This window comes from Crinia signifera, chromosome 2 (assembly GCF_055691185.1).
Source record: "Crinia signifera chromosome 2, ASM5569118v1, whole genome shotgun sequence".
Taxonomy (NCBI): Eukaryota; Metazoa; Chordata; class Amphibia; order Anura; family Myobatrachidae; genus Crinia; species Crinia signifera.
Genome location: NC_139218.1, coordinates 212496427 through 212512014, shown reverse-complemented (window position 1 = coordinate 212512014; position 15588 = coordinate 212496427). Strand labels below are relative to the sequence as shown.

Here is a 15588-nt window from a genome sequence, read left to right as displayed (position 1 = left end):
TCCGAGTGCCGCGTCCCTTCTGTGTGTATATATATATATATATATATATATATATATATATATATATATAAATGAAATTAGTATAATATGCAATGCAATATGCAAATATACACTGCAAAGTAAATGAATTACAATAAAAAATACCGTGTCTCTGGTGCAGGTACAGCTGCCAGCCAGGGAGCACACGGTGGGTGTCAGTGGTAGGAGATGAGAAGTTGCAGGCCTTGAAGCATATTGCGTACAGCAGGAGGTGGTGTGAGGTTGCTCCTCCCAGCATCCTGTAGGTGCCGGGGGCCTGGGCTGAGGAAGCAGAGGGTAAAATTTAATAGGATGAGAGATTTGGTAAGGAAGTTTTTTAAAGCACAAATCATTTACACTTAAAGGAAACTGGTTTTGCAGTGTAAAATATTTCAGCTTTAAAAAAACCCAAACTGATTTCTTAACAAAACCTATCAATTTCTGAATCTCTCATCCTATTAAATTTCCCCCAGAGTGTCACTCTGTGCGAACTGGTAACTGTGGTAACCGGCGGTGTGTTTGGCGCAATGAGTACAGATAAGTGCAGTGCACCCACGCCTCTACCCCTCCTTCCCCAGCCCCAAGTATGCTCTGTGCAATGAGTACAGATGAGCAGGAATGAGGTCGGACAGGCGGCTGCTGTTGGAGGTGACAGCCGTGGGCAGAAACTGCACAAATTGGGAGTTGGACCCCCTGAACAAAGAGCGCCCTCCAGTGGCCGGCGCACTAGACAGCTGCCTAAAGCTGTCTAATGGTAGCGACGGCCCGGATGGTCCCTATAATCTTAGATTAGCTCCTTTTAGATTTCCATAGCCTGGCACAAATGAATTGCATAGTTAGAGGGAACATGCTGCTACTCCTCCCTGATTACTCTCCTAAGCACAATGTAATAGTTACTGGTGTTTAGTTTATGAAGGTATATATACAGTATCATTAGAAATCACAACTCCAGCCCCCAGTCAGATTATGCCTATACATGAATTATAATGACGATTTATTTGAGGATACGTCAGACTGTTAATGACATGTATGTGCTTTCCGTAGGTGATTGTATGGGGAGACTATGGCAGAATGGACCACAAATGTTTCATGGGCATGGCTCAGATCCTACTTGAAGAGCTTGATCTAAGTTCATGTGTTATGGGGTGGTACAAACTATTTCCCACTTCTTCACTAGCAGATTCCAGCATTGGTCCTCTCACCCGTCGACTATCACAGTCCTCCCTGGAAAGTTCCACCAGTCCATCCTGCACTTAACAAGTGGAGGAAGAATGTTATGTTCCAATGTTCCCTCCATTTCCTAAAGCAAAATCTATCATGTTCCTTATTCTAGCACCAAACATACACTACAGGTTAGGTTGTAAATTCAAAGTGTCTGTTCAGGGCTCTGGAAAAGGAGGAAGTTATAAGAGAGGCCCTTGCACAATAAATACATTCCTTTCAATTACATGCTACTGTAAAAGGAAAATATATATATTCATCCCTTTCACTTATAGACTGTTATAATATATTTAATAGAAAATATACTACAGGTTAACCAAACAAAGACACTCCAAGTAGAATATACTCACCCCTATGTTATTATTATTATTGTAACCTTGAAAGGTCTGCAAGGCTGACAAGTTCGCTGCCTTGGCGACCTGCGACCTCTTCCCTGCTGGAGTAAATGTATACCACGACATAGGCTATGTATGACAAAACTAAAATGAAGCACACTGGATAGCACATGAATACCAAATTGTATTCAGTCCCCAGAGTTAGAGCACTCCCTTACATTGCGGGTGAATGCTCCATCATGTTCTCCAATGCAGTGCCCTACCCTTGCCAGGGGGGTCATAAAACGTTTAATTTCATACCACCTACACTCCTGAGGCAGGAAGAGAACTGGTGATACCTTATATTTCATAAAAAAATATATATATATACAATCAAGACTGGATGCATTTACATATATCTATATTGCAGAATGATATTTTTTCAGGTATGTTTTTTTTACTGTTTTGTTTAAAATGGAATGTAGCATTTCACCGTGCAATTTTATTTCTGAGGTTGAACAAAAAGAATTGCGGAAAGACGAATAACTACATCTCACCTATGCATTCTTTTTGAAGCACGGATAAGCATATTTTTTATATATAGATATAGATATACACACATATAACTGCATGTAGCTTTTCGGTAATAACACACTGCATCTTACTCATGTATGTTTTTTTCTTTTCTTATTTAAAGTGCATTAATGATTTTTGCTGTGCTACACTTCTAAACACTTTAGTGTTGGGAAGATCTATGGACTTTTTTTTGCACAAAGATATTGTTCATTGCAAACAATTGTAGACCATCTAGGAATTTAGAGTTTTATGTGCCAATAAGTCTAATAGTGCATTTGCAAGACTCACAGTGCTAGTGGCGGAAGACAGCTTTATCTATTTGTCTATGAGATATCCGTTATCCTACACATGCATAATTGCAGCATTATATGTACGTATATAACAGAAGGAGCTGCAAATCTCATACATTATCACGGGTGTGGAGTCCAGAAGCAAACATGTAGCAACAGTCTTATTATTAAACAGTGTCTACTGTAACAACTCAGGGCTGCAATCTTTAGTGGACAAGCGGGTGGAGAGAAGGTAGCGATTCTTCCCTAGCTTTGGGATAAAATATGTTTATTTCTGAATTAGTCTACATCCACACCACTAAACCTGCAACGGCGTTCATGAAAAAGACAGAAATGAGTCCTATGTATGCCTTCAAATACCAATACACGGACTGATAGGGAAACAGCAGAAGCGCTGCAAGGACTGAGCAAAGGTTGTATACACCAGCATGAAAGACTCTTCCAGAAGAGGTGAGATAGCCACACTGTTACACAGTAACCATCTTTACTGGCAGTTCTGTGCATATATGTACCCAAGTACCCGTTTCTCTCTGACAACCAAAGCAAAAATCACTAGTGCGTCACCAGAATACATAACATTAGGTGTCATACACAGTAGCTCAAGGATTCCATAAAAGGTACATTATTAATTCTATTTTTAGTACCTTTGATGGAACAACATATCAGTAGTAGGGAGCATCTGATAGGAAGATTTAAGCCGTCAGAAGAAACTTTATAATTAATATTATATATAATAAATTAAATTATTTTAATTATTTTGCACTTTAATTGCATTAGGATTTCTCAAAGCTTTATATGTACTGTGAAATGAAGACATGAAAAAAGTCACATTGACATATGTGGAAATAACATTCTGTCACGTAGTGATTTATGTATCGCATGATAGCAGCAGGTATCCTACATACCTGTTATAGGCAAAAATAAATATTTACAGAGTTTACAGAAACGATAAGGACTGGCTGCTCAACTGCCAGACTACAGAGCAGTCCTGTCCTTCCTCCATATAATGCTGCTGCTGCATTGTCACTTGTATGTAGAAAGAGCTGATGAAGACGTTCTGTGCTTGTGCTGCTGTGGGTATTGTTATCAGTGTCCAGAGTATTGTGTCTGTGGGGACTATTTACTAACAAAGTGCAAATGTGCAGAATCAATATCAGCCAAACATTTGATTTTATTGTCTTAAGGGCCCCATACATCAGCAATTAATTGTGACAATTTTCAGATATGGAGATGATTGCCACAATTAATTTTAGATGTGTGGGCTCCCCCTTTTGGCAATCCCAATCACAATCGCCAATCGATTGCTTAATCAGGTTTTTAAACATGTTTAATAATCTGGTATTATCTGCAGATCTTTTTTAGATGTGTGGGCATTCCCAATTAGTTTTCTTCATCTATTTACATTATGAACAGCTGAAATGACAATCGATTGGGGCAATTTCCAGATATAAAGATGCAATCTTTAGATGGAAAAATCTGCCGATCACTGAAAAAATCTGTAATGTGTGGGCAAAGTCGGATAGATCTGAAAATCCATTTATCTGGCCAAAATATCCCAATATCTGAAAATCCATAAATTGTGATTGCTGATGTATGGGGCCCATAATGCAGTAAATGAATGCACTAGAGTTGCCATGTGCACTTTTGTAGTTTGTTCACAAATCCCATACTGTATGTTCTAGAAACTTGTTTGTTGCAGTGTCGTTGGCACCGTGATGAGTTAATGTAAGTTACAGGGCAAAGTTTTGTTTAAAAACATTTACTTTCCTACCAGCATTATATTAGTACTGCTAAGCTAGTATGTGTATATAGATTTACTGACATCAGCTGTTATTTGCACATACTCTAAGGTGTAAATATGTACCCTCTACTATAAACACAGCAACTACTGCTCTCTCAAGCTTAATTCTTTTTCCAAGTCCTAGTGTGACAGATGTTCACCTTAGAATCTAAAGGTCCATCCATACGCACTGGGCAATTTTTGCCCAGTGTGTATGGAACCCGGTGGCAGATGACTTTGTTGCCTCCCAGAGTTATGCCTCTGCAATGAGCGTTTTTTTGTCCAGTCTTAGCAATTTTCCCCGGGGTGGATGACTTTCCATTGCAAGACTCTATGGAAAGAAGTCTACCCCGCCGCTCATCGGCTGGTAATACCAGCCGATGAGCGTCCGGGCCAGCGATAATGCGGGAGCTGTGTGTATGGGCCTTAAGTCAGGCACATTGCCATGTATAGGTGTGATCTGTATTTCTTGTGACACACTGGGATGTTGCAACATACCAAAGGCATACTTCCCAAATGTCCTAATTACAGCAGGAGAGTCCCGCTAATTGGACATTGTCCTGTTGTCGCACCTGCAGACCGCAGTATCCAACGGGTGGTGGGGACAGTTGGGGGGAAGTGTGAGGCCATCCATTTCCATCCGAGGTCCCACCCTTTCCTCCGTGGCTGATTTAGAGCCTCCGAATGTTGGAATGTATGCCAAAGGCGTTTTATAAAATACCAAACCACTATGGCCAATTTCTAGGTTAAATTTGTATGCACTATTGGGAAGCATAAAGTATTTAAGTATTGGGAAGTATAGAACAAGCTTATCAGCCAAAAGAGACACAATTATATTTCTAGATATTTATAGATCTTATTTCAATAAATAAAACAATGGGCCAAATCCAGTAAAGCTAAAAAGTAATTTTGTGTCTGGAACAAACAATGTTGCTATGCAGGGGAGAAAATACTTTTATATTGTTTCTCTGCAGGGTAAATACTAGCTGCTTTCAAATGTAGCCACAGATGTAAGACAGTTTATGTTTACACTGCAGTTTAGATTTCAGTTTACAGAGCTGAATCAGGCCCATTATTCTGATATCTGTGTAACTGATAACATAATTGAAATGTTATTGATAATTTAGGAGCTCCTTTATCAATGAGTTATAAAACTCATAGGGTGGTATTCAATTGTTTTTCACAAGTATTTCAGCTCGCTATCCCCGAGTGTGGTGAGCTGAAATGAGTGAGCGCGCTGCTACACCGGACCATGATGTGCTTGATATGAGCAAAAAATAGAATATCATGGGGCAATAGTCAGTTAATCTGTCATTTTAGATGGGAGATTGTGCAAGTTATAACAATTGAATACCACTCACTGAGACAATCGGCTCCTAAATGTCATGTGTATGAAAATGGCAGTTGGTAGCTAATTGACTGGAGCACCTTTTATCATACTTATATACATAAATGTGCCCCTTGGTTAACAGGTGCATTGTTCCATTGGTTCCTTAACTGGTATGCCACTTTTTCTAAGCCAATGATTATGAATCTATCATATGCTAAAATCAATAGCAGCGCTCTTCAGGGTGAGTACAATGGGCTTGATTCAGATGCTGACTCCAGTCGGCATTACTATTCAGACACAGTTTACCTATGTCTGATCAATGACAGTCTTCAGCCAGCTGGGTGGGGGAATGGGGTAGCATTTATTTTGTGAAAGTGCCAAGGCCAGGGTCTTTGTGTGATTCCTTGATGCATCCTTGGACGCAGCAGAGGATCACACATGCATGCAGTATAGGTCTACTTACACCTTAAACCTGCTGCTAGCATCACTGGAAAGCAGCTATGCAAACCACTACTGCACCTGAATCAGGCCCATTATGGCTTCTCATAATAAGAGCTTACAAGCCAATTTGGATAGCTACAAATATGCAGAAATGACATTTTCTATGAACAATATGTTTTACAACTATATTTTCTAGGCATTTCTAGAAGAATAATCCTATATAATAAAAGGCTAATGATGCTCCTCGCCTCCATAGGGGGGATTCAAGTGTCTTGATCACCGGTGGCCCCCACGGAGCAATTAATTACTCCATATGGGCGCACAGCTGCCGGTGCTGATGTTTTGTTATTTAGGAAAGCTGGTGACTAGTGTGAGTATACAATATTTACTTCACTGCAAACCTCGGGTGTGTCTGTGCACCACAATATGTAGACTTTCAGGTGGAAAACAACAAGACTTCTATATGAGGTATTTGGGCATAAAGATTTCTAAAAATTTTATTAAAAGTTATTTTCTCTAGACATTCTTAATAATACTATATATATATATATATATATATATATATATATATATATATATATATATGAAAGTAAAATGTTAAAATACAAAATAAACACTTGTCTACCTATAGAGGTTTGCAAATGAATGAGGCCAAGACTAGTTTTTTGCTCGTTATGACCAAATAAATAAAAACTACCATTAGCTGCAATAAAAGAGAAAACTGTCTGTAAGCAAGCAGCAAGGTTAGAATGTTGCAGCAATAAAGTGAACTTAAATGAACACCCGTTATATTACTGTACACCAAATGTTCTGCCTCGGAGGAGCACAATCACTATTGCATTATAGTTCCTAAAGAAAGGAGAATGATCAGTAGGGATTAAACTGACAAGGCTGAAAAAATATGGCTTCAGTCCATAACAGATTAGGCGGCTGATTTATCAAACCTTCTAATGAGAACACTTGGAGGTGTCAACCCCAACAAGCAATCAGATTATGGCCCAAATTCAATTAGCCCCATTAAATTAACAGGGGTTAAAAAGGGTGGTAGTTCGGGGATGTAACTACCAAGGGTGCAGGGGATGTGGCTGCTACAGTGTCAGTTCTGCCTCCAGGGCCCGCCCCTCCGCCTGCACCCAGTCAGTGGATTTACAGGACCATGGTATAAAACATTGCTGTATATGTGTGTGGGTATTATATATATAATCCATCTGACAGCACACAGAGAATTGTATCATAGTTATGTATAACTTAAAAATATTGCTATAGAGTCCGATTATGTGCTAGGGAATAATCTACATGTGTCCTCAATAGGTTTGACAAATCTCCCTGTAGGTCCTCCATTCCCTGTACTGTACAATGATGGCAGGGCACCATATGAGAGGCATCGATAAAGTAAATCCAATGAATCGCAGGCATGTTTTATTGCTGCTGCACACTAGATAATACACATATATGCCAACAAGTCCTTTCTGTTGGCTGTATTACATTTCATGCCACAGCTTTATTTCACTTACAAAAAACAAATATACCAAAAATCAGATACTGTTATCCTTGATGAAAGTAATAACAATGAACAGACTGTTCTATTGTGGTTTTTTCCCTCTGGCCTTTGTCCTGTTTTAAATGCAGCTTGCTACAGTTGTCTGTTTTTTTGAAGTATTGAGTCTTTAGGATGGGATCTAAAAATGCTTAATACAGCAGAACAAGGGTGGGTCTATAACAAATTAATTAAAAGTAACTAAATAAATGGTAACAGCATGCACAGTTTTTAATACAGGTTGAGTAACCCTTATCCAAATATCCGTTCTCCAAATTATTCCAAAAACCATACATTTCAGAAAGTAAAAATGCTTTTATTGTTTTTGCTAAAAGCACTACTGCGGACATGATCTGTAACTGGCACTAAATATGTGCAAGAAAATGATTGTTTGGTGTGCAAATTCAGTATCTGACATAGTACACAAACTTTGTTTCATGTTTTGAAACCTGGTTTTATGCACAAATAAAATATAATTGTGTGTATTTCATGTTTCATGTGTTTGTACAACATAAATGCAAGATACCTCATTGAAATATAAAAATATTCTGAAATACGGAATAATCCATTATCCAAAATTCTTCTGGTCTCTACCATTTTGCATAAGGGATATTCAACCTGTAGTAAAAAAAATTGGTGTGCCCATACTCTTAATATAACTTTTCACATATATAATTTTGCATTTAGTTTATACCACATTTACCTATTTCATAAATACCCACCTGTGAAAAGTAGTGCCACGAACTAGACTGTTATAAAAGTAGTACATTTTAAATGGCGTATTTATACAGAACCCTTCATTATCAATCAACCCTTCAATATCACACATATAATATGGCATTAATGTTAATACAAATTAATTTATTTTTTATGTACAGGCATATATAAATGTTTACTGTTATTTATGTTAAAACAAAGATCAAAGAGAAACTCTTAAGAATTTGGATCTTTGCAAAGTGAAAATAATACAGCCCGTTTTAATAGAGAAAACCGATAGTGGATACTAGCTCACTTTGCAGTTAGAAGACAAGTGCCGTTTCAAAACCCGTAAGTGTTTATACCATTGGGAGTATACTTAGCTTAAACAGGATTCTGAACACTGGCATCCTGACAGTCAGTCATTTGTATATATTCCCAATTGAGGGATTTGTATTGTACAGTTGGTACATAGTGAAAATAAGAATCCCTAGACCTGTGAACGGAAATTAGAGACAGTTGGCATTTGTGGGCAGAATGTCAGTAGTCCTGGAGAATGTAACAAAGTAGTTTAGGTTGAAAGAAGACTTATGTCCATCAAGTTCACCCTTTCACAGGTTACAAAGAACCTTTTGAATTTTTACTTCAATTCAACTTTGGTCTAAATGAGGTTTACCTGTTATACCCCTGGATGTTTTTATTCAATAATGAATGGCTAGCCTGAAAATGATTCCCTTCTTATAAAGTTGATTTGCCTATTACAACTACGCTCTCAAATGTAAAAATGTTAACCACTCTATTAGTATTGTAAGCACATTTCCCCCAAATTCAGTAGCCTGTCCATATCTAAAAGTATAGAAGACTCATATGACCTTGTTACCACTAGCCCTGCTGATCTTGGTGGAATTTGCAGTCTGTTCTAGCAGGACCACCTTAAATGATGAAGGTAATACAGGTGCAAATGCAGTGGTCCATAACTCCCACAGCAGGGACCCAGCTGATGGTAGAAGCACATATTGTTTTGGATTCTCATTAAAACCTCCATATAGACTTTGTAACTAATGCCTCGCAATTAAACTGAAAGCAGGGAATAGGAAAGTAACTATTTCTATTGCTTTTCACAGGTGCCTCATAAAATATCTGATATTCAGCAAAAAAATGTAGTAGTTACAGTATGTGGTGTTTCTTTTTTTTACTTTGTCAGCAAAAGATATGGGAAAGGAGGCGGTGGGTGACTCAAACGGAGCATTGCAAAGGTGGTTGGACAATTACTGCTTATTCTTCTTGAGAAAAAAAAAAAAAGACATTTGACTGTAACAAGTTGTGAGGCTGGACAAAAACTGTAGGAGTTGTATATAATTAATAAGTCTGCAACACTTGCTCCAACAAAGTAGAACAAAGTAAAAAAAAAAATAAATTGTTTTGATGATTGAAACAAGTAGAATCAATTGGCATAATTGAAAGCTTTTCATACCAGAATTTTGGATATATATATATATATATATATATATATATATATATATCCAGCTGCCTTATGGTGTGTATGCATGGGTACAATCAGCATGAGATTTTGACTATATAGTCAAAATCACATGCAGATAGCACAGCAAGAATTGTATGTAAAAAGTACAGTTAGCAAAGATTGTATAGCACTCGAAGCTGAAGTCGAATAGCAAGGGAATCTCACCGTGTGTACACAGCATTACAGAACCGACCATGTATAAATCGGTTAAATAGCCAAATAAAGCTTAAAATCATCACAGCTGCCAGAACCACAATAGCGATGGGAATGAATGAATAAAAGGAAAGTCTATGGCAGTTTATTCACATATATTGCACCAGCAGTTCGCACAGCGCAGTATATTTTTAGGACAGATTAACAAGTGAAACTTTAGTTAGCACAAGCAGTTCTGGCTGCCAAACAGGCCTAAATAACGGTCTCACTCACTTCACAAACCAGCGCCTTAACAACAACAGTAAGGAAGTAGTAAGAAATGTGAAGGCTGAGTTGAAGCAGTCAACAAGGTAACCAGAAAAATGACAATCCCTGAATACAATAAAAGGATAGAGAATCCTTTACATAGCTCTGACTGACATGTACTGCCTCTTCTGCATACAGAAGTGCCCTCCTGTCTGGCTCACTGTTGAATGTCTGTAACGCTTTAATGCTCTGAATGTGGTGTCACAAGTTTGATACCCGCTTCTATTTGTAACGCTTTATGTATGGCAAAAAAATAAAAAATACTACATGTATATATTTAAGAAAAAAAAAAAAAGGAAAAAAGATAAAAAGACCAAGTATGTGATGGATAATGTTTGTACTACAGCAAAAGAGAAATCGATTGTTTATGATAAAAACGGGAAACCTGCATTTTCTACTTGTGCCCTGTAATGTTTTATAGATGTGGTCTTTCCTGTCAAATCTTAGTATTTTTGTGGTTTTCAACGCAGCGGGACTGATGACAAAAAAAATAATGCACGATTCTTTTTGTAAAATATTCTCTGCAATTTTTGAAAGAGGAAATAAAATGTGAGCACATTTGGATGGTCAGCTTGTAACGCATGTATTCTGGTAACCAGAGATTAATAAAACTAATTAAAACAAACTGCTTGTCTCCTGTCAGATGTTGCTTATTATGTGTACTCATTCTGTGCTGGAAATCAAAATTGGAATAATGAACAAAAAAGTCCAAACATAATATATTCTTAAATTTGGGTTAACTATTAACATTTTTTTCCACATGAACACTATTTGTATTATAACCACAAAATTATTATTCCAGCCCCATTCAGATTACTACTCTGATGCCCCATTTCAGACCGCACTTATTATCTGGTATTTTGCCATTTTTTTACTGTTTCAAAACGGTAATATGTGCAGTGTGAAAGGTCCAGAGTGAATTTACCGGTTCCAGAACACCAGTATTTCAAAAAGGTAAAATGCATGGCCCTACCAGTTTCAGACCGTTTTTGTTTTTTTGCAGTCTGAGCATCCACTGTTTTCTATGGATTAAAACGGGTTCAGTGTTGTGAAGGGACAAAAACAGCCTTGAAATACAATTTAAGATATGCGGTGTGAAAAGGGTTTTAGCTGTAGGACCCGTTTTTAGAAACGTTTCAAAATACTGGGTCCATGCCCTTTTTGCGGTGTGAAAGCAGCATTACTCAACACAGGCAATACACTAGAGGTCTAGGATGTACTATATCAGTATTCCCAAACTGTCCTCAAAGACTCCCAACAGTGCACATTTTCCAGGTCTCCTCAGAGAATCACAATAATTAGCTCCACCATGGAATCTCTTAAACGGAGGACTGATATGGGAACTACTGCACTATAGCAACATGGTATAAGGTAGTTAGGTCAACACTATTGAGGTCTACATACATTGGGTCGACAGAGTCAAAAGGTCAACTCAAGCATCGAGTTGGCTTTGGAAAGATAGACACTCGGGACAAAAATAGCTTTGAAAACCAATATTGACCTTTTTCATGTGTCGACTTAATGACCCATACCCAACAATACTTATTTTGCCACCATAGCGGTCCCTCCTTTTTATTCTGGATCAAGTCAATGTGATCGCATCACACATGAGCTGCAGATTCCTCAGCTATACGTTTTATTAGTGAATCTTTTTTTTTTTACCACATGCCAGATGTCCTCTCCATGACCTCACACAGGTCATGTTTTCCAGACCTTTCAGGTGTATTACCAACTCCCATTTTAAGGCGACATGGAAAATACGAATGGATTGTGGATTTCTATGGTAGAAGACATTTCAGTAAACTAAACTCGTTGTCATGTTTGTGAAACCAGTTTTAAATGACATTCACAATGTGACATTGGGGCAATACTGCCACATGTAACCAACAGATAGGGAGACTGTGGTCAGTAAGGAATATACATGGTCAACACCAATACTCAGGTAGGCTACTCAATTGGTGTTATGGATCCTAATATGTGTTAAAATAGCATTACCTGTCTTTAAACCACCAGCATGAACCAGATAAGCAGGGGGTTTATTTACTAAGATGGGATTTTGCTATGGGCAACCAGAGTCTATATTCTACAAGGTGCTAAATGAAGAAGAGTAAATATTCCCTGCACAATGAATTCATGTTGTGTACCTCAAACTCTGCCCCTACCATTTGCACATTACAGCTAGAGAGACAGATTTGGCAAACCGAGTGATGTCTTTTTAATCCTCATTGGTCCATTGACTGCAGTTCTTGGATGAATGATGTGGAACCCAGTATTCTGCTGCTGTAGCCCCTGCACTTCAAGTTTCAACATATTTTGCATTCAGAGATGCTCCTCTGCATACTGCTGTTGTAAGGTATGGTTATGTTCCCCCAGCATCAGTACAGTTACACCGGCAGGCAGGTGGGTCAAAATTACCCTAAAATATTTAACCACACATTTCTTTTTTTCCCCAAGATCAGTATATTTGTTATTTCTACCGTCTTTCCCCGATAATAAGACACTGTCTTATTTTTTTTTTTCCCTCAAAAAAGACCATAGGTCTTATTTTCGGGGGAGGGCTTATTTTAATAGACCTTGACCTAGACCTTATGAAATGCCCCACAATTTAATGTGCCCCCCTGCGCCTTTAAGAAATTCCCCACTGCCTTTATGAAATGCCCCACAATTTGTGCCGGTATTTTACATGCCCCCACCTGTTTTTTTGAAGTTCGTTGATGGCGTGGTGTGGTGAGCAGCAGCCAGCCAGCCAGTCAGTCAGCCGCGTGATGTGCGCGGCGTGACGTCACGCCGCGCCTACCGCAATGCATCCCTGGGAACGGGAGCTGCGGTGCTGCTGGTAAGTGAGCGGAGGGCAGCGGGGGTCAGCGGGGGTCAGCAGGGGCCGAGCGGAGGCTACACATTAGGTGTACACACATTTACATGGGGAAAATGGTAGGTCTTATTTTCGGGGGAGGGCTTATTTTGGACCAGCGTCCAAAATCTGGGGTAGGGCTTATTATCGGGGTAGGGCTAATTATCGGGGAAAGACGGTATGAAATGAAAGACTTTAGAAATAGTCTTTTTATTTAACTTTTATGAAAAACTATGAAAATTAACAAAAATAGACATCCTTAGTCTCACGGTTATAAAACTAGATAAAATAAAAGTTTTGACAATCATTTTACGTTTTTGGTGTAAGTGACTACAAGCTCTTTGGGGAATAACGGTGAAGTCGGGATGCAGTTCAAATCCCGACCCTTTCTCCCTCCGTGGGTGTCCACCCATAGAGGGAGAATAAATTAGTGTGCAGAGCGTGGTGGTGGTGGTGGTGGTGATCCACGTACCCCTCCCATGTCGGGATATCAGCGTCGGGATTTTGAATGCCGGGATTTCATATCAATCCCCTCAAGTCTTTTACTAATCACTTTCTTGCAGCAGATCAGCACACATGCTGCAGTACAGAACAATGGGCCTTATTCTGGTTATTGCGGTCCGTTCCGAATTATTTTCGGAAATGTCCGAACGCCACGCACGGCGGACATTCTAAAAACACTCGCCCAAAGGTTGTCCGCATTCCTTCGGCCGGACTCGCTAAGAAGAGGGAGTGTCTTCGGACTGCATCCAAACGTGCGTGTGCAGTGGGAACAAAGATTCTGTACGGTCTTAAAGCGTCCGAACAGAAGGGAAGCTGACCGTACGCACCAAGTTGGTGTATTTGCGCAAACCTCACTAATCGATTCAGAAGTCATGCTTCTGCAACATGACACACTTATTCAATTAGCCTACCTCATAACACATAGATTATTTTTAAATGTAATCAATTACTTCCTAATTGATACTTAAACACTTTACATTAACCCTTACATCATGTTAAGTATTATAAATTCATTGTTGCCCCTTTACCTGTCTTAGTGGTTCCAATTGAACCTGTGAAAAGAGTGTAATTAATCACTAATGACTAGAGGAGTGGATTGTATTGTTGTCAGCTGCGAGTGTTCAAGGTGCGGGCGTACTAATTGGGCGAACCGAATGCCTAGGGCATGAACCAGTGCTCTCCGCAAACTGAAACTTGCTTATGGACTCCACAGATTTCTGGCGTGTTGGTTCGCTTGCACTCTGTGTCCGGTCCGAATGCACGCCTACCACTATTTGTGCACTGCCACGTGTACGCCCAGTTTTGCCCACTTGGAAACTGCGCCCTTGTGTACGCCCATATTTCCAGAGGGAGTTCGGTGCACATTTCTAGACGAATTGGTGAGAACGATTGCACAGACACTACGCTGCACATGCGCATTGCCTACGCATGCGCAGATAGCTAAAAAGCGCCCTCCGAAAGAATTCGTAACGGACCGCACCAAGCAGAATAAGGCCCAATATGTCTATCACCCTGTACAGTCTCACATCAACTAAGCTGTGTTGAGAAAGAAGTGAGGAGTCTTAAACTCCAGTTACTGAGAAGTTTGGCAACGTCGCATTACATTACAAAAAATACAGACAAGTGAAAACTGCCTGGGTCATAATGATCCAACCTGACAGATGCAGTTAATGTAAAATTATGTCAGTCTATCTTTTTTTAGAATATAAATCTAGAAATAAATTGCTAAACTCTAATTAAATTCTATGGGCACCACCAAAACTTGTCCATTTATGGAAATCCACTTCAGGTATCTATTGCATCGCGCACAGTGTGTATGCAAATAAAACACAGGCGATAATCAGTTTTAGAGATGCCCACACTAACCATTCTGGTGTTTGTTTAATCAGAAACGGAATGTGACCATTGTCTGCTTGCTTTTATGCATAACCTTACTGCCGACATGATTGGCCCATTAGAATTATGTACTAATGAGCAAGTGTACCTAATAAAAGAACCGGCGTGTGTAAACACTGGTATTCACCACCGCCCCTGGGGTATGCATGTGTGTGGTTATGCATTATTATTTTTAAAGGCATTGGAAACTACAAATAAAATATAATTTGGTACTTGTGTAGTTTCATGGCGGCAGGCTACGCTACCTTTTCAGCGTAGGCTAAGCTATGTTGTCAGCATAGTCCAACGACTGCCTAGCGTAGTCAGTGTAATGACTCCATGGCAGCCCTGCATAATCAGCGTAGTGTCCCCGTCAGGCAGCTAGTCACCATACTGTCCCCGGGAGCTGCAGCCCTCCCCGGCAAGCCTAGTGAGCGCCTCTCACACGTTGGTAAACGCCAGATCCCTTACGCTGGCGGACGCCGGAGGAGAGGGCAACATGCGAGAGCTGGCGGAAAGGGGCTTCATCTGCAAGTTAGGCTCATGTACAATAAAGGACGCATTTGCGAGCGCTTCATTTTACATACTGGTAAATGCCTCCATTTTAAACCCCCACTATCCACACCAGCCCCGTGTCCTCCCAACCTTTTCATACCCCCACTACCCACATCGGCG

At 39.5% G+C, this 15588-nt stretch overlaps 1 protein-coding gene across 1 annotated transcript in view; it reads left to right on the top strand.

Moving 5' to 3' along the window:
• The window catches only part of RIMS3 (regulating synaptic membrane exocytosis 3), a 130862-nt gene extending 120053 nt beyond the window's left edge, over nucleotides 1-10809 (top strand). Inside the window, exon 7 of the mRNA XM_083173672.1 lies at nucleotides 1063-10809. Coding sequence (XP_083029798.1) covers nucleotides 1063-1275 — 213 coding nt within the window. The 3' untranslated portion in view covers nucleotides 1276-10809. The remainder of the gene's footprint in view (nucleotides 1-1062) is intronic.
• The last annotated feature ends 4779 nt before the right edge of the window (nucleotides 10810-15588 follow it).